This window comes from Ipomoea triloba, chromosome 9 (assembly GCF_003576645.1).
Source record: "Ipomoea triloba cultivar NCNSP0323 chromosome 9, ASM357664v1".
NCBI classification, from domain to species: Eukaryota; Viridiplantae; Streptophyta; class Magnoliopsida; order Solanales; family Convolvulaceae; genus Ipomoea; species Ipomoea triloba.
Window position 1 is genome coordinate 1574716 of NC_044924.1, and position 19780 is coordinate 1594495.

A 19780-nucleotide genomic window follows, 5' to 3' on the forward strand; every position below is an offset into this window, starting at 1 on the left:
CGGGGGACGGGGAGGGTATTCCCCGCCCCGTCCCCGTCCCCGATCCCCGTTCCCCGCCCCGTCCCCGATTCCCCATATATATATATATATATTCGTTGATTTAAGTTTATGTTTATATAATCCGTATATATTCCAGTTAGTCTTTCATTTCACAATAGTTTCTAATACTCCGTAGTTTAAGTTTATGTTTATATATTTCCTATATATATTATTTCATTTCTTTCTAATATTTGTCAGCTAGTGAATAAGCAGAATAGCTAGTGTGAATAAGCTTTATGTTTATAGTTTAAAGTAATAAAAAGTTTAAAATAGCCAGTGAATAAGCAGAATAGCTACCTAATATTTCTAGTTTATACTTAATAGCCAGTGAATATTGAATAAGCAATGCAAACTGTGTATTTCTTGTTCATAATATTAGTTTCATTTATACTTTATAGCAAGTATAAATAACTTATTTGTGTGAAATAAACTTTAGGTGAGTTATTATATGTTCCTTGTATTTGATATTTTGATGTCTATATGTTATTATTTAATTTTATTAATCTATGTATTTCTTTTTCAAAATATTAGTTTCATTTTTAAATTGGCATATTTCAAAAAATCCCCGCGGGGATTCCCCGTCCCCCGAAAAATCCTCGCGGGGACGGGGATGGGGAACAATTCCCCATCTCCGTCGGGGAACGGGGCGGGGATGGGGAATGGGGAGGGATTTCGGGGACGGGGACGGGGGCCCCATTCCCCGCCCCCGCCCCGCCCCGTTGCCCTCCCTAANCTATATGTTATTATTTAATTTTATTAATCTATGTATTTCTTTTTCAAAATATTAGTTTCATTTTTAAATTGGCATATTTCAAAAAATCCCCGCGGGGATTCCCCGTCCCCCGAAAAATCCTCGCGGGGACGGGGATGGGGAACAATTCCCCATCTCCGTCGGGGAACGGGGCGGGGATGGGGAATGGGGAGGGATTTCGGGGACGGGGACGGGGGCCCCATTCCCCGCCCCCGCCCCGCCCCGTTGCCATCCCTAATTGTTGGGGAAAAATAGCGACTAATAAACAGTCGTCGATCACATTCTCTGAAGAAGGCAACAACTGTCTCCCTCTCCGGCAGAGCTTTCTCCACAGAGAAAGCAACTAACTCGTTAAATGAAGGCAAGCGGTCCAAGGCCGACGACCGTTCGAAGTCGTTGGTCGTTGTCCTCAGAGCAGGATGGATGTCGTCGGAGAGTTGTCGAAATCTAGTGATCTGCTATTACAAGTCATTTATAGGATTTTGAGTTTCAATGCACCAAAATAACAAATTTATATACTTAATTTGACATTTTAAAAGTTTAGTGACTTAATTGACTTTTGAGTAAAATTTAGGGCCTTATTTGACCCTTTTCCCTTTATTATACTAAAATTTTGATTAAAAAAAAACTAAATGTAACAACTAAAATGGTGATTGATTGTAAATTTTATTTTACAATTTATTTGTATCTTTTTTACTGTGTGAAATAATTAAATGACATTGATGATATCGTGATAGTATTTAAATTTTATTTTATTTTTTGGTGGGTGGGGAATTAAGTAGGGGTATAAAAAATTATATTAGAAGTAATATTGGTTAGAAGACAATACAAAAACCATGGAACAAGTTACCAACTTATAAACACTTGAGTATGTATCGCGGGTGTAAAAGGGTGTGCTTAACGATATTGATACGATACTAAATAAAAATATTATGAGTTGAACAAGCTTTTAATATGTATGATAGATTCATAAGTATAAATTTAAAACATATAATTATTGAAAAATTCTATAATATATATTTAATAAATGTCTATTAAATCCCACCAAAAAAAAAAGTCAAAGGAAATTGGCAAACAATAAAATTAAGATCAGATAATAAACATGATAGAATTGACTATTGATGTTTTATTCTCCTGAGTACTGGAACTTGGGGATTCCCAAACATCATACAAGTACAAATTATCAACATTCAACACTACATACAAAGCTGTGAATATTCATCCTCTTCCATTTTACAGTGGTTTATTACTAGTTACTACCTTTCCATTTTCTTTCTATTTCTCCTTTTTGTTGGAGGGGGGAGGGGGCTCCTAAAATTCCACTAGAACTAAATGCAGAGGAAACAAGACAAGACACAAATACCATCAAAAGATTTGCCAGTACTGTATTCAAAGAATGTTCAGAATGAGAAGGTGCATCTTAATCCACCACCTGATTCTACAGACCAAAAAATCTATCATATTTACAACCATGGAGAAACAATGGCATCCAGAAACGGCCTCAGAGATTGTGACCGCCCGATTGCAAATCCATCAAGCACGGATCATCTACACATGTACAGAGAAAAGAAATTAACAAGAGATAAAGTTGTAGGCAGATTTCAATGCTGATGGATGAAAAAATCAGTTGGTGAACAAAAGAATGATACAAATAAAGCCCCACTGAACTGAAGTGGTAAAACTATGGAAAACATGACGATCCTCTCTTTAAAGCAGGAATTGACAAAAAAAACAACACAAAGGCCTTGAGTGCTAAAAAAATGTGAGAGGGGGATAGGAAAGCGAAGTAAATACCTAGTAAAGTAGGAAATAAAGACCTTACCGTCCTTGGAGTGCTTCTCCACTGTAGTGTCTTCATTGCTGCTTCTGCAAAGGCTTGGGCAGCTTCTGCTTCAGCTTCTGCTGCCTCTGCTTCCCTTGCAGCCTCCTCAGCTTCTGCTATGGCAGCTTCTGCTTCAGCAACAGCTTGAGCAGCAGCAGCTGCCGCCTCTTCAGGAGTCGTACTCCTCATCTTGGATAACTCTGAGTCGATCTGTGATTTAGTGAGCATGTCAATATCATCAGAATCAGGCTTTGGTGACAGTTTCTGTCTTCCCTCCAAGAGTGAAATGGGAGGGTTTCTTCTTCTTTCAGACAGCGTTGAAGTTGTTGCTATTCTATACTTCCGTTTCATCTGTGAAAAAAGAACCACTTGTAGTATTAAATCAAACCTGAAGAGATAAAACCAGCTGATATTTCAGAAAACTAAAGTGCAATTGCCATTCTTAAGTTTCAAAGCAAGGTAAAATTCATATTAGCAGTTAAACAATAACACATACAAAATCATACCCCCAAAAAACCCCACCTTAACAAGTTTCTCTGTTGCAGTCAGATACTTCAGTTTTGCTGACAATAACCTTTTAAAATTTGGAGGCGCCCAATATTGATCCTACAAAACAAAGAATATAAAAACCTGAGGATAAAAGACTAACAAACCAAACTCACCAAAGCAACAAAATCAGATTTAAGTAACGGGAGTTCCAAGCATATTGTAATGCCAAGCATGACCATTTCAACTTTATAGCTTCTTGATGCTTAACATTAACCAGAATAACTATAGTGAAGAAAAAGAGTTATGTTCAGCTCAATAGGCCAAAATGGCAGAAAGTACAATGGGTTTCAATTAAAAGGATAATTAAGAAAACAACTACCTCTATGTAGGCAGAGATAGCTGTCTTGTTGGAACCACCAGGCTCTTTCAAGTTATTTATGGCATCCATGATAAGATTGTCCAATCTATAAAGGGGGGAGGGAAGTCAGGGAACAATAATTAGAGTGACCCAATCCACCATGAAGCTATAAAAAAAATTAAATTTTAATTCAATAAATATCCTGAAGCCATACAAAGTAAATGATGCAATTTCCTATTTTCCAATGGACAAACAGAAAAGTAATGCTACATTTCTAGTACAAAAATATGTTTTCAGCAAGCTAGTGTTACGCCTTCAGAGAGTAAAAAGATCGAGAAAATTCACATAAATTACAAAATCCACACTAAATTTGAGTGAGTTAATAATCCTACTAGAAACTCTGATAATAAAACCAAATAATCATAGAATATGCAAACCTAAAGGTGATTAAGTTTTAAGGTATCAAGAGCTTCAGCTAAAAATTAAGATACATTTAGAAATAAGAATTCAAGTTCAAGAGTCGTATTTACTTCTAACAAAAAAAGTGCCACATTCAGTGGGGTAAATGGATTATGTGTTGAAACATGTAGCAATTTATGCTAATGGATCTGTAACTAGAGGATTGTGATATAGCAAACTATTGAAACGGTGTTTAACCTTATGATAGATCTTCTTGAGCCACCAGGCCGTGGAGAATCACTAGAAGTTGCATTTGGCTTGGTTTCACTAGTATCTTCATCACTTTGAGCTACATTAGCAAGTGCCATTGAGCTCTCATTCTGTTTAGGGGTTTGATGCATCCTTTTAAGAGCTAACCTTGCCTTTTCTCTAGATCCCAAGCCATTTGCCATGACACTCATGTTTCTCCACTTGTCCTGTCACGTCAAGCAGAAATAAATTCTTATAAGAGAATTTATCACAAGAACTGTTAGGGATGATGCCCACCTATCATCATATACTGGGAAAATATAATATGCAGAGAAACAATGAAATAAAAGTTTTACCTTGAGATCTACATTTGATCGCAGATACAAAACTCCACTAAACTCTGGATCCTTGAGAATTGTGCGCCATTTTCCCTGCCCATGCCTAAGAACTCCAGCTTTAAGAGCAGCTTCTTCTTCAGGAGTCCACTTTTGCTTAGGTGCACCCATTAAAGGATTGTACTAAACAAGTTCTTAACTACCTAGTTGCAAATCTCTGAAAGAAAAGCTTGAATTAGATCATCAGAAGGCATGAAAGGTATGCGGAGCACAAATTAAACAGATTACTGCAAACAAGTTCTTAAGAGATCTAATCACAAATCTACTTGTAACGAGATAATTAAAACATGCAATCAATATTCTCCTTAATATTTACACGTCTATAACAAGAAGTTAATGAAACTAATATGGAATTATAGACAATTTAAGTAAATGGACACTAGTGCTTTATTGAAGCCAGAACAAACATATGAGGATTAAAATTAGCGTTGGCAGCCAATCAAATATGCAAAATAAATGACGAAGCAAATGAAATGAGCGTCCGCGAAGATAATTCAGAAGAAAGGTTCAAAGTTTATTTCGCGATCCAAATTATAGCTCAGGAATCCCAAACGAAACACCAGATAGCTAAATCCATAGCAGATTTTGACTCGCAAATCGAATCATGCAAAAATAAAATGGAAACCCTAGATTCGGATCAAACAAAGGGGCAGGGGCAATCAATATAAGAATTATGCAGGGGAAAGCCGATTAAAAGGAAAGATCAATTGAGAATTACCAGAAACGATGTTAGGATGCAGCGATTTGCTGGTCGGATCTTTGTTTGAAAGGCACACTTATTCCTGCCGTTCTTTCCTTTTTAGTTTTTATATGTATAGTTTGTCTGTAATTCTGTATACCGTCTCTATCTCTTTCTCAGTTCTCTCTCTCTCTCTCTCTCTCTCTCTCTCTCTCTCCTGATATCGGATGCAGAATGAATGATCAGTTGAAGATCAAAACTGTGTTCAGGCCCAATCTGTTCAGCTGCTTTTTGCCTTGAGAATTGGGCCTAATTTTCCTCTATTTTAACTACTCAAAGCCTCTATGATGCGTTTGGTTCAACATTCAAATGAATTTTAGTCAAATTATTATTTTTATTTGATTTGGTAGTAAATACGGAGTAATATAAGAGCTGTTTTTTTTTTCCTATTTGTTTATTATTATAAAGTGTAAAAGTAAGGTTTATTATAAAGTATAAAAAGTAAGGGAGGAAAGGGTATGAATTTTTTTAATACTAACTCGGTAACATAGTTAGCTTATCAACTAATTTTAACGTATTTGAAAACTATTACTTATTTAATTTTGTTAAACAATCAACATAAATGTTAGATTAATTAGCTTTATTTAATTTTGTTAAACAATCAACATAAATGTTAGATTAATTAGCTTTTGTAACAACGGCTAAAATTTAAAAGGCTGTTCAAACTAGCTTTTTCGGTTAGCTTTTCTCCATTTTGCATCACCACCTTTGAATTTTCCACTTATTCACTATAGAAAAATTCTTTTCCCATCTCCACATTACTAATGTTGTACCTAAAGTAGAAATAGATCAGTACACATCCACATCAATCCACATCTCTCTCTCCAACCAATTCCAAGTTATCTAGCAATATATCCAATCGAATAATTAAAGTATTAAGTAATCCATTCAAACAGGCAAAATGATCATGACAATTTTCAATTCCTTGCTGGAAAGGCAAAGAAAACATAAATCGCAAAATTAGCTGACAGTTCATCACAACCCAACACAAGGAATCATATCCAGTTTCTTTAAGGCTAATTGATTACTCCAGAGCCAAAGTGGCAAGATTCCAATATTCCCTTCTGCAGCACTTTGGCTCCAAAGCCAATCGCCACAAGCAAGTAAACTACAAGGATGGATAGGGACCAAACAAAGGAGAGAAGAAGAAGAAGAAGAAACAGGAGTTGTATATCCACATAAAAGACATTAGGATCTCTGGCAATTTACATGGTATTTCACACTTTGAAGCATCATAAAATCGATAGCAAATTCTGGGTCCAAATTATTTATCAAAAGCTAATTTAACCAAGATTAACGAAAGACAACTACAAGACTAAGATAAGGTAATCCATTGTTCGAAAGGTACAAGACTAAATAAGATAAGATAATCCATTGTTCGTAAAAGATCCTTTCGCAGGTGTAATGGGATATGAATGTACTCCTGTTCGCCCCCTCCATAGCCAACCATTTCCACTGCCGTTTATCATCAACCTCAAAAGCACGCATCTAAGAGACAGCAACAGCACAGAGCAGCCAAACTGCAGACAGACAGAAGATACAGTGAATCAAATTCTTCATCCCCTTTATTACAACTATGATGTTTTATGAAAGCTATGCACAATTACACAGCAATTTGATTACTTAAACAAGGAAGATGATTAATCTCAGTATCTTGTAAATGCACCAGAACAATTGAGCAGAATGTCACTTCTCCAGACACATAAAAATACCCTAGGTAAATCTAATTGCATGAAAAACAACACTGATTAGGTAATACTAAGCACATTATATCCTGATTTCGAAAGAGAATCTTATGTCGGCTGACAATCCTGACCTAAGCAATCGCAAGAGTTTAGATCAACATACAGTAATGTTCTAGGGCAATTCATCAAACATGTGACGGGCATTCAATTGGGCATTGTATTTGGGAGTACCATGGAAAATTAACACGATACAGATATAACAGTTAAAGGGAGTAGATATGTTTTCCGACGGGAATGCCGGAGGAGGAAGCGAGTAACAGTAAAGTCGGTGGGGAACTATTGCAAAACACCGACGCGATTCGGGGAAGCACAAGCCAGAGTGTTGACTAGGAGTCAATCGGAGTGGAAAATCCCAGATCACATAGATCTAACCCATGCATCCCGATATAAATGCACAAAACCGAAAATCGATACTCGGATAGTGCAAATTGCAAAACCGTCATAGATAAACAGAGATAAAAGGATTGAGAGAAGTTTACCATCCTTCCAAGCAGCCGGAGCTCCCCGATTGCTGCTGAGGCGGAGGGGCGGCGTACTGCGGCGGAGGATACTGTGGAGGGTAACCGCCCTGGGGAGGGTATCCTTGAGGAGGATAACCTTGAGGATACCCCTGGGGCGGGTAACCGGGTGGAGGATAAGCATCCTTAGGATATCCTTCCGGCGGATAACCTATTCCAGAAACTCAAAAATCCATCAGATCCGTCCCCAAAAAACTGCAAAAACACGATTCAATCGAAGAATAAAACTGAAAATAACTTACTACCTTGAGGAGGCGGCACACCGACGGGAGGAGGACCCTGATTGTAACTCATGATGATTGAACGCCGGAACGGGAATCGAGCGCCGGAATGGGATATCGGAGAATTCTGGTGTGTAGAGAGAGACAATGCAAGACAAATACGGCAGAGTGGTTTAAAGGATCCCCGGGGGGTTTTTATATGCGCCTATGAGGTGTCATACGCGTCAAAGGAAATCCAAAGCTTGAAGACACATTAGTTGTCAAAGGTTGTGCGTTACACCAAATACTTCTATTTTATTTTCGCTTTTTATATTCTTCCCTATTAAGTAATGATTAATCCCATTTTCATACTTTGTAAGGTTGATATGTGTGACATCAAGTTCGTTTTATATATAATAAATTTTTTTAATAGGGCAACAAACTTTCATGTCAAATAAAGTTATACGCACAATAGAGTCCCCTGGGTGATCAATTGTTCACACTATAACATGACATTTAGTTGAATGGAAAAATGAATTATAGAATAAAGGAATTATAGTTTTGTGGGAAAGAAATGTGAGAATAAAGTAGAAATTCAATTTTTATTGTTTAGTGGACATGAATATAATTACTAAGAATTAAAAAGAAAAAGTAATATAAAGACTAAAATACTCTTGTGTAATAATAATAATAATAATTTGTCATATTAATATTTCATAAAATACACCACCTAATTAAACTGTAACAGAGTCAGTAGTACTCAATACATCACTTTATAATGTCACAAATATGTATTGAGTATTCATGATTAGTATATTGATTAGTATACAAGAATACCCCCACTTTATGATGTCACAAATATGTATTGAATATTAGTTCACCTTCATGTGAGTTGTTTATTATCCTTTTTAATTTGAGGATGTCAGTTATAATTAACTTATGTTAAGTTATTATTTTGTGGTCCTTTAACAGTTAGGGTCACAAAATGAGTTCCATCCTAAATGTATTTTCTTGTTGCGATTGTTGATTTTCTTATAAATCAAAGTATATCACGTAGAAATTAAATTTTTACACTGTTATATACATCATGAGAATAACTAACATTAATTCCTAAATATTTTAAGGTTTCAATAAATGTGCGTCTTGTTTGTAAATGATAAATATTGAGAATTATGTTATATCTAAATGTAACCAACTAATACTAATTTGAGTAGTAAAGTAAATAATTATTGGATAGTCTCATAGAAAATACTAAAGAATTCTAAACCCAAAAAAATTTGGAAATACATTAATTTTTTTATAAACAAAATAAATGAATAACATTGAAAAGAATGTTTTACAACTTTCTTTTTCTCAATTGCCTATAATAGAAAACTCCCATGTTATTATATAAAGTTTCATAAGTGACTTTCTAAAAAGTATTTTAACATGTTAAAGTTTTTTCTAATATTATAATGGTTAACATTTTGTGATCAAATGATTCCAAATTTATAAAATTAAGTTATAATATATTAATATTATATGTTTTGTCATTCACCTATTAACCAAGGAATTGAAATAATAAATTGAATTAAATTAAAGGTGGATATTGGCTTGCTAACTAATTTTCCTCAATTGAAGTAGAATACTCATTCTAAGAACCACACAAACTCCATATAAATAGCATGCATTCCTAATTTAATTATTATCACATCAATAAAGCCACTAATTAAAAAATAAAAATAATAAAACAAAAGAGCCAAAGAGGATCCGATCATGGCTGCCATGAAATTCTCTTTGGTTCTTTTGTTGACTTGCATCATCTCCCTCCAAGGCATTCTTGCTGATATGATCTGTGAGAAAATGCCTATAAATTTGTGTGCCTTTTCAATATCATCGTCTGGACAACGATGTTTGTTAGAAAATTTAATAAAAGACGATGGGAAGGTGGAGTACCAGTGTAAGACATCAGAGGTGATGGTTGAGAGTAGCATGTCCGAGTACATAGAAACCGATAAGTGCGTAAAAGCATGTGGAGTTGATCGAAAATCGGTTGGCATGTCGTCGGATTCCCTGCTTGAGCCAACTTTCACTTCCAATCTCTGTTCCCCTGCATGTTTCAATAATTGCCCTAACCTCATTGAGCTCCATTTCAACTTGTTTGCGGGTGAAGGGTTTTTTTTGCCTAATTTGTGTGAGGTGCAACTGACCAATTTTGACAACGATCTCAACAAATACACTAAAATTATATCCCATATACTTCTAAAGAATATTAATAATTCATGAGTCGGTTATATACGATTTTATATTATCCTGGAAAGGAAGTGAATTTTTGGATTATTCTAGTTGTTTGAGGTTTGAGATTTTACCTCAAACAACATTCTTTTTGCCTTTGATTTTCAAAAGAAAGCTCATGAAATAAGATGGCTTATTGCTTCATACTCCATAGCAATCTTACATCCAAATTAAAGTGCAGTTTTATAAATCACTCAACAATATGCATGCATGTCATTATATTTTTTTGATCCCACAAAATTATTAAAATTTGTGTGTAAAATTTGAGATAAATGTAATATTAATTTTGAGGGTTAAAAAAAAAGACTTGGATGATAGAGAAACTTATATATAGTTATTACTATATACATATGTGGGTTGATCTTAACACGACAACAATTGATTCTTCCATTATTTATTTTTTGTTTATTCTAGGTGTGATACTTATAACCTTGTATCCTTGTCAATCATAACCAAAAAAATCACTTTGTATAGCACAATTAATTTTTTTTTAAAAGCATCCTAAATAAAATAAGAAAACAATTCAAATTAATAACTTTGAAAAGAATTTATTTTAAGTAATTTTAAGTATTTTAACAACATGAATCTTTTGTAAAGTTATGATATTATAATAAGTTCCACTTCCTTTAAATAAAAATATAACAATATATAAGATTGTTAAAGTAACAACTTATTTGTCACTCCTAGACCTTTTCTTCTTAAAGGGACTCAATTTAATTTATTACTAAGGACGACCAATGTTTCTTTATGGTTTTATAATTACAAGGATTTTTTTTAAAAAAAAATCATTGAACTTTTGAAAAATTAAAATTAGATCATTATTGTTGGGAGGATGATATGATGAACTAGGCTCGGTACTATATTTGGACAATCGTGTCATAATACATAATATTTTACCAAGACAAAATAACGTAGTCCAATTCCATTATAATTAAAGAGAAATTATTAAAAGTAGTCTTATAACAATTTATTTAAGAGACTATAGGGGTCTTATAATTAAAAGTAGTTTTATAATTAATTATAATGGAATTGGACTATAGGGTCTTCTTAATTGCAGTCCACGACTTTCAAAAGTGTTAATTGCATACAGTGACTATTTAATTTTTGTCAATTTTGGACACTCCGGCCAAATTGCCGGCCAAATCTCACCGGAATTTCCTAAACCCTAAAATAACAAGGGTATTTTGGTCATTTCCTGTCTTCTTCTCCGGCCACCTCCCCTTTTCTGGCACTTTTCCGGCACGTTAATCTCACTTCATAGCATGTTAATCTCACTTCATAGCATGTTAATCTCACTTCCCCTCTTGAGAAGCAAAGTTGATAGCACATTAATCTCACTTCATCCGAGAGAAAAAAAAATTAAAAAGCTAAATCGTCTTGGGAGGGGTTGTCTGCTTCATCAAAAAAATAATGTCGGATTCGGATTGAAGGATTACGAGTCCAAAACATCAACAACGACACATGGCCTTTCAACACCAGATTGAGATTCTCTTTGTTTCTCTCTCTACTCTCTCTCTCTCTCTCTCTAGAGTCGAATAGGGGCGAGGACAAAAATGGAAATATGAAGTCGAGCCAAGCAAACCGTTCTTTGCCTTCGAAAAACCAAGCCGGAAAAGTGCCAGAAAAGGGGGTGGCCGGAGAAGAAGACAAGAATGTGAAATGACCAAAATACCCTTGTTATTTTAGGGTTTAGGAAATTCCGGTGAGATTTGGCCGGCAATTTGGCCGGAGTGTCCAAAATTGACAAAAATTAAATAGTCAGGGTATGCAATTAACACTTTTGAAAGTCGTGGACTACAATTAAGAAGACCCCTATAGTCAGTGGACCAAAATGACAATCTGCTCTTTATTTAATGATATCATATTGACACCCAATTCTCTTGGTTACCATTAACAAGAATATCTACAACCCCATTAATCAATAGTTATTGTCCAAAGATGTGCATTGAGTAAATTCTGTTTTGTAGACCCCGGCTAGCGAAGGAAATATTACTCACGACCTACAAAGAAGAGGTAAAAATTAATTAAGTAGCTTTAATTTTAGTTTAAATCACAGTAGTATACTATTTTCCTCGCTTTAGCTTTTTTTTTTTTTTTTTTTTTTTTTTTTTTTTTTGGGTTCATCTGAAAGAAACATTCCGTAAAATTTGGCACTGGAATTATGTTATTCACTCATTAAAGTAAATAATCAAACGCCACTAAAAGAGGATATTGAATTGACTCCATCATACATATCACTAACTAATTTTCCTCATTTGATGTGAAACCTCACATTTTACTGTGTTAGGAATAACCACAAAATCTTTGTATAAATAACCTTCATTTCTACCATCTTCTCCCATGCACAAACAAACTCGCCAAATAAACATTAAAATCATTTTACGAGTAAAATAAAAGAATCAATTCAAGATTGAATTCATGGCTTCCGTGAAATTCTCATTGGTTCTTTTATTGGCTCTCACCCTCTCCTTCCAAGCCATTGTTTTCGCTGATATTATCTGCGAGAACTTGCCCGAAAATGTTTGTGCCTTTTCTGTCTCATCCTCGGCAAAGAGGTGCGTGTTAGAGAACTTGATCGAGGACGACGGGAAAGTGGAGTACCAGTGCAAGACGTCAGGGGTGGTGGTCGGGAATAACGTAGCGGAATACATAGAGACTGACTTGTGCGTGGAAGCATGTGGGGTCGATCGGGAATCTATTGGCATGTCGTCGGATTCCTTGCTTGACCCCACATTCATGACTAAGCTTTGCTCCCCCGCATGTTACCATAATTGCCCCAACATCGTTGACCTCTACTTCAACTTGGCCTTGGGTGAAGGAGTGTTCTTGCCCAACTTGTGCCAGAAGCAAAGTGGTAGCCTCCAACTTCAGAGCGACGGTGCTACTACTGCTGCTACTCCACGCCGCGGCATGGCTGAAATTTTCGGCAATGCTGTGGCGCCTGTTGCTGATACCGCTACTGCTGCTACTCCACGCCGCGGCATGGCTGAAATTTTCGGCAATGCTGTGGCGCCTGTTGCTGATACCGCTACACAACAAAGCTATCCTCGTCGTGCCATGATTGAGAGCAGTGACAGGGCAGAGGCACCTGCCCCCATTTCTAGTGATGATCTTTTATATTAGAGACATTATCTCTATTATATTAGTTGTTGGGGGAGGGGAAATGATGGTATCATTGTATAATTTGGTTGAGGTTTGGGATTTTATCTCAATAAAAGTTTGGATCTTATTAACTTGATCTTTGAATGAGAATTATATAAATTTTGCACAAAAATGAGTTGTGGTTTTGAAAGGTAACACGTTCCAATAGAAAATAAAGAACTAATCTTCAATCATTCATTTAAAAAACTACTAAATCTGGCTAGATGGGCAATTGTAATCTGGATAGAGTTCTCATGTGATCTTTATAATATAATCCTCAAGACATGGTTTTATAGTATCCTCCTAACCCTGAAAACAGAAAATAGCAGGGTGGTCTATATAACTGCTGGGACTTCAANCCGTAAAATTTGGCACTGGAATTATGTTATTCACTCATTAAAGTAAATAATCAAACGCCACTAAAAGAGGATATTGAATTGACTCCATCATACATATCACTAACTAATTTTCCTCATTTGATGTGAAACCTCACATTTTACTGTGTTAGGAATAACCACAAAATCTTTGTATAAATAACCTTCATTTCTACCATCTTCTCCCATGCACAAACAAACTCGCCAAATAAACATTAAAATCATTTTACGAGTAAAATAAAAGAATCAATTCAAGATTGAATTCATGGCTTCCGTGAAATTCTCATTGGTTCTTTTATTGGCTCTCACCCTCTCCTTCCAAGCCATTGTTTTCGCTGATATTATCTGCGAGAACTTGCCCGAAAATGTTTGTGCCTTTTCTGTCTCATCCTCGGCAAAGAGGTGCGTGTTAGAGAACTTGATCGAGGACGACGGGAAAGTGGAGTACCAGTGCAAGACGTCAGGGGTGGTGGTCGGGAATAACGTAGCGGAATACATAGAGACTGACTTGTGCGTGGAAGCATGTGGGGTCGATCGGGAATCTATTGGCATGTCGTCGGATTCCTTGCTTGACCCCACATTCATGACTAAGCTTTGCTCCCCCGCATGTTACCATAATTGCCCCAACATCGTTGACCTCTACTTCAACTTGGCCTTGGGTGAAGGAGTGTTCTTGCCCAACTTGTGCCAGAAGCAAAGTGGTAGCCTCCAACTTCAGAGCGACGGTGCTACTACTGCTGCTACTCCACGCCGCGGCATGGCTGAAATTTTCGGCAATGCTGTGGCGCCTGTTGCTGATACCGCTACTGCTGCTACTCCACGCCGCGGCATGGCTGAAATTTTCGGCAATGCTGTGGCGCCTGTTGCTGATACCGCTACACAACAAAGCTATCCTCGTCGTGCCATGATTGAGAGCAGTGACAGGGCAGAGGCACCTGCCCCCATTTCTAGTGATGATCTTTTATATTAGAGACATTATCTCTATTATATTAGTTGTTGGGGGAGGGGAAATGATGGTATCATTGTATAATTTGGTTGAGGTTTGGGATTTTATCTCAATAAAAGTTTGGATCTTATTAACTTGATCTTTGAATGAGAATTATATAAATTTTGCACAAAAATGAGTTGTGGTTTTGAAAGGTAACACGTTCCAATAGAAAATAAAGAACTAATCTTCAATCATTCATTTAAAAAACTACTAAATCTGGCTAGATGGGCAATTGTAATCTGGATAGAGTTCTCATGTGATCTTTATAATATAATCCTCAAGACATGGTTTTATAGTATCCTCCTAACCCTGAAAACAGAAAATAGCAGGGTGGTCTATATAACTGCTGGGACTTCAATATCAGTTGGGGGAGCCATTATGGGTGCCCTGGCATACTCTTCTTCTTCCTTGGGAGGATGAATAGTGACAAGATCTGGCAGAGGGGTCATGGGGCCTTGCTTTCCCTTGGGGTCCCAATCAAGCATGATCTTAACCTTGATTCCAAGCACTCCCTGAAATAATAATGTAATGTCAAAACAATTAGAAGATTTTTGGCACTAAAACTGTCAAAAGCTAAGCTAAATTATCTCACTGAAATGTCCTCACCTGTCTCATGAGAATGTGTCTGACAGCAGTGTCTATGTATTCCTTGACGGGTTGACCAGAAGAAATCATGTAACCGTCCTTGAACTTCATGGATTTAGCACGCTGAGCCCTCAGCTTTCCGCTGACAATGACCTGATAGAAGAGAATATAGAATGTTGAAAAACACACAAAGCGTGTGAAAACAACGAGAAATAGGTTGAGATTTTTTAAGGTACCTCACAACCCTTGGCTCCACTTTCCATGACAAACCTCAGAACACCATAGCACGCCCTATACAAACAAGAATACAACAGTAATTGGCAAAACATCGTTGAAGAATGAAAAGGAACAATATGGGATTTCAAGTGATGTTGCAACCCAAGAACAAAGAGCTAGATGTATCAATCACATCACAGCTCTTGGAACCCGCCCTTGAGAAGCTGAAATCATTTAGTCATCTTCCGACACAAACTTGGTACAATGATTGTCCAATTTGCTTTATAGATGACTACAACAGCATGATTAACAAACACGGTCTGCTATCTACCATGGATAAAAATTATGTTTCCACACTACACTAAGGTTACTGCAAGAATAGAGGTCCATTTAACTAGTATTGAGTGGATAAAAAGATTTTCTAGTCATCATCTGACACAAAATAGGTATTTGAACACCAATTTGCTTTGTGGATGGCATAAAATTAAAGCACCAACTTCAATGCAATAGTCAAAGATTCAATATTAACATGTAAGAGAATCCATGCATGTGTTAAAGGTCAGTTTTTCTACACTGATTCCATCTCAACACGGGCAATATACATGTAATAACCAGCATGTTATGAAGCATGGTGAAATTAACTAAAAATAATTCAAACTATTTTACCTCCTGACTGCCAGGCCACCAAGCAGCTTGTAACGCAGGGATTCAGCCTGGGCAATGGCACAAAGCCCCCTATTGTTCACCTTCTCTGCATACAATTCCACAGTGTTCTCCTCAAACTTGAACCTTTTTTGCACAACTGATGTCAGTTCCCGAATCCTTCTTCCTTTCTCACCTTTAATGACCAATACAAAATATCAGCTGAGAAAATCAATCAAAAGGCCAAATAATACCCCAATACTCAATAACAGATTTAGCATTTGGCTTTAATTCACATCCCAGGAAAGCTTCAAATCCAAACTTTTAAATAGTTTACTTACACTGCATAGATAAAATTACATAATACATACCCATAAGATCAAGGCATACGGGTTCATTATATTGACAAAGGTACCCACTACACAAGAACACAGACTCAGGAATTTATTGCACTTCTATTTTACTTCAAGTCAATAACAGCTCATACAAACTTTGGTTTCAATTGTTGCAAATCATTTACAATCAATTTACAGATGACATGAACATTTACTGCAAGTGGAATGCATTTTAAAACAAATCTAGGCAAAACCTTGGGCTTCCATATTTACAGCAGCCCAAATTCAGCTAACCAATTTAAATCAATACACAGATATGGAGCAAAACATAGGCTTGTGCCTAATTTTTTTTTACTAATCCTTGAGTGGTAATTATTAACAACCTGATCCAAAGCAAATAAGCATAGATTTAAAACCAATGTAGAAAAAAAAATTTCACATCCATTTGAACAGAAAATTCAACAATCATACTGCAATCTACGCAAAACCAGTACCAAATAACACTTCCCCGCCATATAAACAAACAAATACACAAAATTGCATAGGAACCTAGATCCTATTTACCGAGAACGTTCTGAGTACGAGTGGCTCGGATGATGATCTCCGTCCTGACGGGAGTAACCCTAACCTCGATGCCAGAGTATCCATCCTCCGCCAACTCACGCGTCAACACCTCGTTCAACTCAGCGAAGAACACTCCATCCGCCACAAACTGTCAACAACAAAGAATATCCATACCGTGTTAGCATATGCCTGAGCATCTGCGCAAACGGCGTGCATATACAAGGAAATAAGAGAAGGGAGGATAGAAAGAAATAACTCACCTTTCGCTTCTTGCTCATCTGAGTCGCCATTCTTAGATAGACAGCAGAGAAAGATAAGAGAACTATAACGAAGGTTTGCAAATTCAGTGTTTCCCTAGATTTCTGGCTCTGATGCAGTTTTGTAAAAGAACGGAGAAATTAGAAGTAGGATTTGGACTCTAATTCGGCATCTAAGGCAGGCTACCAAAAATTGGGCCAATATATCAAAAGTAAAGCCCAATTATAGGGAAACATTTTTATTGTCTATTAATATTATTTATAAGCCAAAAATCTTGTGTTCTAATGACACCAAGTTACTTGAGACTCTTTGGGCTTAAGTATATTGAAAAAGTAATTATGAACATATACTGAATTGAAAATATTTTATTTTCATACAATTAGAATTCCCAATTCTTTTGGTATTTCTTTTTTCTACTCTCAACACAGAATGTCAATCAATATGTCAACTTCATTCAAATATGTTTTCTCAAAACTCTCTTATCTATTTTATTGCCCTTGCTATGCAATGTGTTACATAAATGCATTTCACACTTGTTTTTAGTTGATAATATATTATTACTTGTTACCTTCAAAAAGATATTATATTTTTATAAAACAAACCATTTTAAAATGGACTTTCCGCCTTTCCCCCAATGGAATCATCCTTTGGATAATAGTTATGGATGATGACCGGAGCTTGGTATATATACCCATTGCACATTACTGCGAGTTTTTATCATCACTGAAAATAAAACTTCAATTACATTGGCTATTATGATAATGTGGGGTTTAAGATGCTGATTCCCTGATATAAACATAGCATGTCATGTTAAATTGCTGGTTTTTCCCTTAAAATGAACCATGATCGAAGAGTGACACCATGTATGGTTCAAACCTCAAGTGACAAATTTCAGCTGTCAATTAAACCATAAGAGAGGAAAATACAACAGTGTCTGAATGTTAAGGCCGTACACACTCTCCTGTTTCAATGCTAGATTCTTCTGCCAGCAGGGATTCGCCATTGGAGAGGGGGAAAGCTTAGGCATAGGCTGAAAGGAGGCATGATTTCAGACCAACAGTTTATCAGGAAACCCCAAAACAAATCTGGGTATTTACAAAAAGAAGGGATTTCCATGACAGAAGACCAGCTAGTCAGTCAGTCAATCCCAAATATCAAAGTGTTGGACTGCTGGGACAACTCAAACAGTTAATTTAATAATTACAAAGTTTCAAGTTTGACTCCTAACAAAAATTGTCTATTGGCATTTGGATAATCAAGATTGTGGTTCTTTGCTGTCTATAATTACAAAACGGATTTATTCAGTGCACATCTTTAAATTATAGCGGACTGTTTGTGGTCTTTTGTTGATATACATAAAAGGCAAAGAAGGGATGTCTACTTTTTTCAACAGATCAAATCATCCACCTGACCTTGCACCCAACAGTCCAACACAAATCACCCTTTAACTTCAATACATGAGATGTGGTGGAAAGAAAAGGTCCCCAGATCAAGAAAAAAGGGAACTTATATATAAAAAAAGGCTTTGATGAATAGTAAGTGATACCAGACAGTCTCCGTATACACCGTAATATTATTCTTTTTAGTTGTTCATAGCTCTAGATAATTTTCACCAAAAATCAAATAAGTTATTATATTAATTGTTTGATGAGCAAATTACCAAAATGGTCCCTCGACTATGTCGATTTCTCCAATTTGGTCCTACTCATTTTGACTTGGCTAATTCCATCCTTCGACTATCAAAATTTTAACCGTTTTAGTCCTCCGGTCACTTAGACGGCTTATTTTGAGGGATATTATTGGAACTTCACTTAGCACCGACTGGCTTTCCTCCGATAATGCTTGGATTTTGGTTGTTTTCCGATTTTTATGATTTATTTAATTAGTGAGTTTTTGTTGCTTTGGATCAATATGATTTACGAGACTACAAGTTTGTCTCTTTTGGCCTTCTCAAATAATAAACAAAGATGGCGCTTTCCATGCTTCTCGACGGTGACGACACGGCGGATGGATGCAGTTCCATGTCTCCGCTAAATATAATCTGCATCCTATATTAATAGCTTGGGACACAGATAGTTAGGGTTTTTCATACCCTCAAATTTCTTTGCAGCAAAAAATTGAGTCGATTCACGGCAACCCTTTCTTTGTTCTTGCTCTCTACTTCTTTCATTCTCTCAAATTTCTTCCATTCTCCATCAAATCTATCTCCCTTCGCCATCTTCTCTCTTTGGTGACCGGAGGACTAAAACGGTTAAAATTTTGATAGTCGAAGGATGGAATTAGCCAAGTCAAAATAAGTAGGACCAAATTGGTGAAATCGATATAGTCGAGGGACCATTTTGGTAATTTACTCTTGTTTGATTAATTTGGTTGGGAAAATTGTGTATCGTATATTTTGAGTTTATAATATTTTAAGATGGCATTGTTCTGATGTCATAATTCTGTCATTCTGGTTCTTGTAGTAAAATAAATAATTTTATTTTCTAGATTCAATAATCTCTAAGTTACCAAAAGAATATAATTTAATCTCTAAATTTAACAATAGACAATAGTCTTCTGTTTACAATATGTCACAACGGAGAGTGCACAGCAACAAATCAAGACCGTACACATAAACTCCTCGAGCCCCAAGATCATTAAATCTTAAGTGCAGCTTTCCTCTTCCCCGGGCCCACGCAATAAGGCAAAGACATTTGGAC

The 19780-nt window shown here is 36.2% G+C and overlaps 6 protein-coding genes across 8 annotated transcripts; 3 read left to right on the forward strand and 3 right to left on the reverse strand.

Annotated features, from left to right (window-relative positions):
* Nucleotides 1–1873: 1873 nt before the first annotated feature.
* On the reverse strand, nt 1874–5427 carry LOC116028274 (telomere repeat-binding factor 1-like). Its single transcript, XM_031269922.1, has 7 exons — nt 5221–5427; nt 4464–4659; nt 4117–4334; nt 3481–3565; nt 3135–3218; nt 2613–2963; nt 1874–2338 (listed from the first exon to the last, which is right to left on the reverse strand). Exons 2-7 carry the CDS (start codon nt 4611–4613, stop codon nt 2324–2326), a joined length of 903 nt encoding a protein of 300 aa, XP_031125782.1. The 5' UTR covers nt 4614–4659; nt 5221–5427; the 3' UTR covers nt 1874–2323.
* Nucleotides 5428–6389: 962 nt separating this feature from the next.
* Nucleotides 6390–7913, reverse strand: LOC116028415 (cysteine-rich and transmembrane domain-containing protein WIH2-like). The gene is made up of 3 exons (XM_031270130.1): nt 7750–7913; nt 7466–7655; nt 6390–6761 (listed from the first exon to the last, which is right to left on the reverse strand). Exons 1-3 carry the CDS (start codon nt 7796–7798, stop codon nt 6716–6718), a joined length of 285 nt encoding a protein of 94 aa, XP_031125990.1. The 5' UTR covers nt 7799–7913; the 3' UTR covers nt 6390–6715.
* A 1546-nt stretch (nt 7914–9459) lies between these two features.
* LOC116029030 lies at nt 9460–9969 on the forward strand. Its single transcript, XM_031270904.1, has one exon. It carries the CDS (start codon nt 9460–9462, stop codon nt 9967–9969), a length of 510 nt encoding a protein of 169 aa, XP_031126764.1.
* Nucleotides 9970–12331: 2362 nt separating this feature from the next.
* On the forward strand, nt 12332–13233 carry LOC116030328. Its single transcript, XM_031272554.1, has one exon. It carries the CDS (start codon nt 12397–12399, stop codon nt 13099–13101), a length of 705 nt encoding a protein of 234 aa, XP_031128414.1. The 5' UTR covers nt 12332–12396; the 3' UTR covers nt 13102–13233.
* Nucleotides 13234–13259: 26 nt separating this feature from the next.
* Nucleotides 13260–17198, reverse strand: LOC116030327 (40S ribosomal protein S3-3-like). Of its 3 annotated transcripts, none has more exons than XM_031272552.1 (7): nt 17084–17198; nt 16824–16971; nt 15949–16120; nt 15303–15357; nt 15088–15219; nt 14790–14993; nt 13260–13427 (listed from the first exon to the last, which is right to left on the reverse strand). In XM_031272552.1, the coding sequence occupies exons 1-6, from the start codon at nt 17111–17113 to the stop codon at nt 14817–14819; spliced, it is 714 nt and encodes a 237-aa protein (XP_031128412.1). In that variant the 5' UTR covers nt 17114–17198; the 3' UTR covers nt 13260–13427; nt 14790–14816. The 3 variants fall into 3 exon arrangements, 2 of the variants coding, with proteins under 2 accessions (XP_031128412.1, XP_031128411.1); XR_004100398.1 differs by having other exon boundaries at nt 13286–13380; nt 14743–14993; XM_031272551.1 differs by lacking the exon at nt 13260–13427 and having other exon boundaries at nt 14622–14993.
* LOC116030329 lies at nt 13694–14595 on the forward strand. The gene has a single exon (XM_031272555.1). The coding sequence runs from the start codon at nt 13759–13761 to the stop codon at nt 14461–14463; it is 705 nt and encodes a 234-aa protein (XP_031128415.1). The 5' UTR covers nt 13694–13758; the 3' UTR covers nt 14464–14595.
* Nucleotides 17199–19780: the final 2582 nt, after the last annotated feature.

Excerpts from the sequence above, each read along its gene's own strand:
- LOC116028274 (XM_031269922.1), bottom strand. The coding sequence starts at position 4,613 with ATGGGTGCACCTAAGCAAAAGTGGACTCCTGAAGAAGAAGCTGCTCTT. Across the intron at positions 3,219-3,480 it reads CTATCTCTGCCTACATAGAG|GATCAATATTGGGCGCCTCC; the intron begins GTAGTTGTTTTC and ends TTTGTTTTGTAG. Across the intron at positions 2,964-3,134 it reads CAACAGAGAAACTTGTTAAG|ATGAAACGGAAGTATAGAAT; the intron begins GTGGGGTTTTTT and ends CTTTTTTCACAG.
- LOC116028415 (XM_031270130.1), bottom strand. The coding sequence starts at position 7,798 with ATGAGTTACAATCAGGGTCCTCCTCCCGTCGGTGTGCCGCCTCCTCAA. Across the intron at positions 7,656-7,749 it reads CGGTGTGCCGCCTCCTCAAG|GTTATCCGCCGGAAGGATAT; the intron begins GTAGTAAGTTAT and ends TTTCTGGAATAG. Across the intron at positions 6,762-7,465 it reads TCCGGCTGCTTGGAAGGATG|TTTGGCTGCTCTGTGCTGTT; the intron begins GTAAACTTCTCT and ends GTCTGTCTGCAG.
- LOC116029030 (XM_031270904.1), top strand. The coding sequence starts at position 9,460 with ATGGCTGCCATGAAATTCTCTTTGGTTCTTTTGTTGACTTGCATCATC.
- LOC116030328 (XM_031272554.1), top strand. The coding sequence starts at position 12,397 with ATGGCTTCCGTGAAATTCTCATTGGTTCTTTTATTGGCTCTCACCCTC.
- LOC116030329 (XM_031272555.1), top strand. The coding sequence starts at position 13,759 with ATGGCTTCCGTGAAATTCTCATTGGTTCTTTTATTGGCTCTCACCCTC.
- LOC116030327 (XM_031272552.1), bottom strand. The coding sequence starts at position 17,113 with ATGGCGACTCAGATGAGCAAGAAGCGAAAG. Across the intron at positions 15,358-15,948 it reads GGTGGCCTGGCAGTCAGGAG|GGCGTGCTATGGTGTTCTGA; the intron begins GTAAAATAGTTT and ends TTGTTTGTATAG. Across the intron at positions 14,994-15,087 it reads GACACATTCTCATGAGACAG|GGAGTGCTTGGAATCAAGGT; the intron begins GTGAGGACATTT and ends TTATTATTTCAG.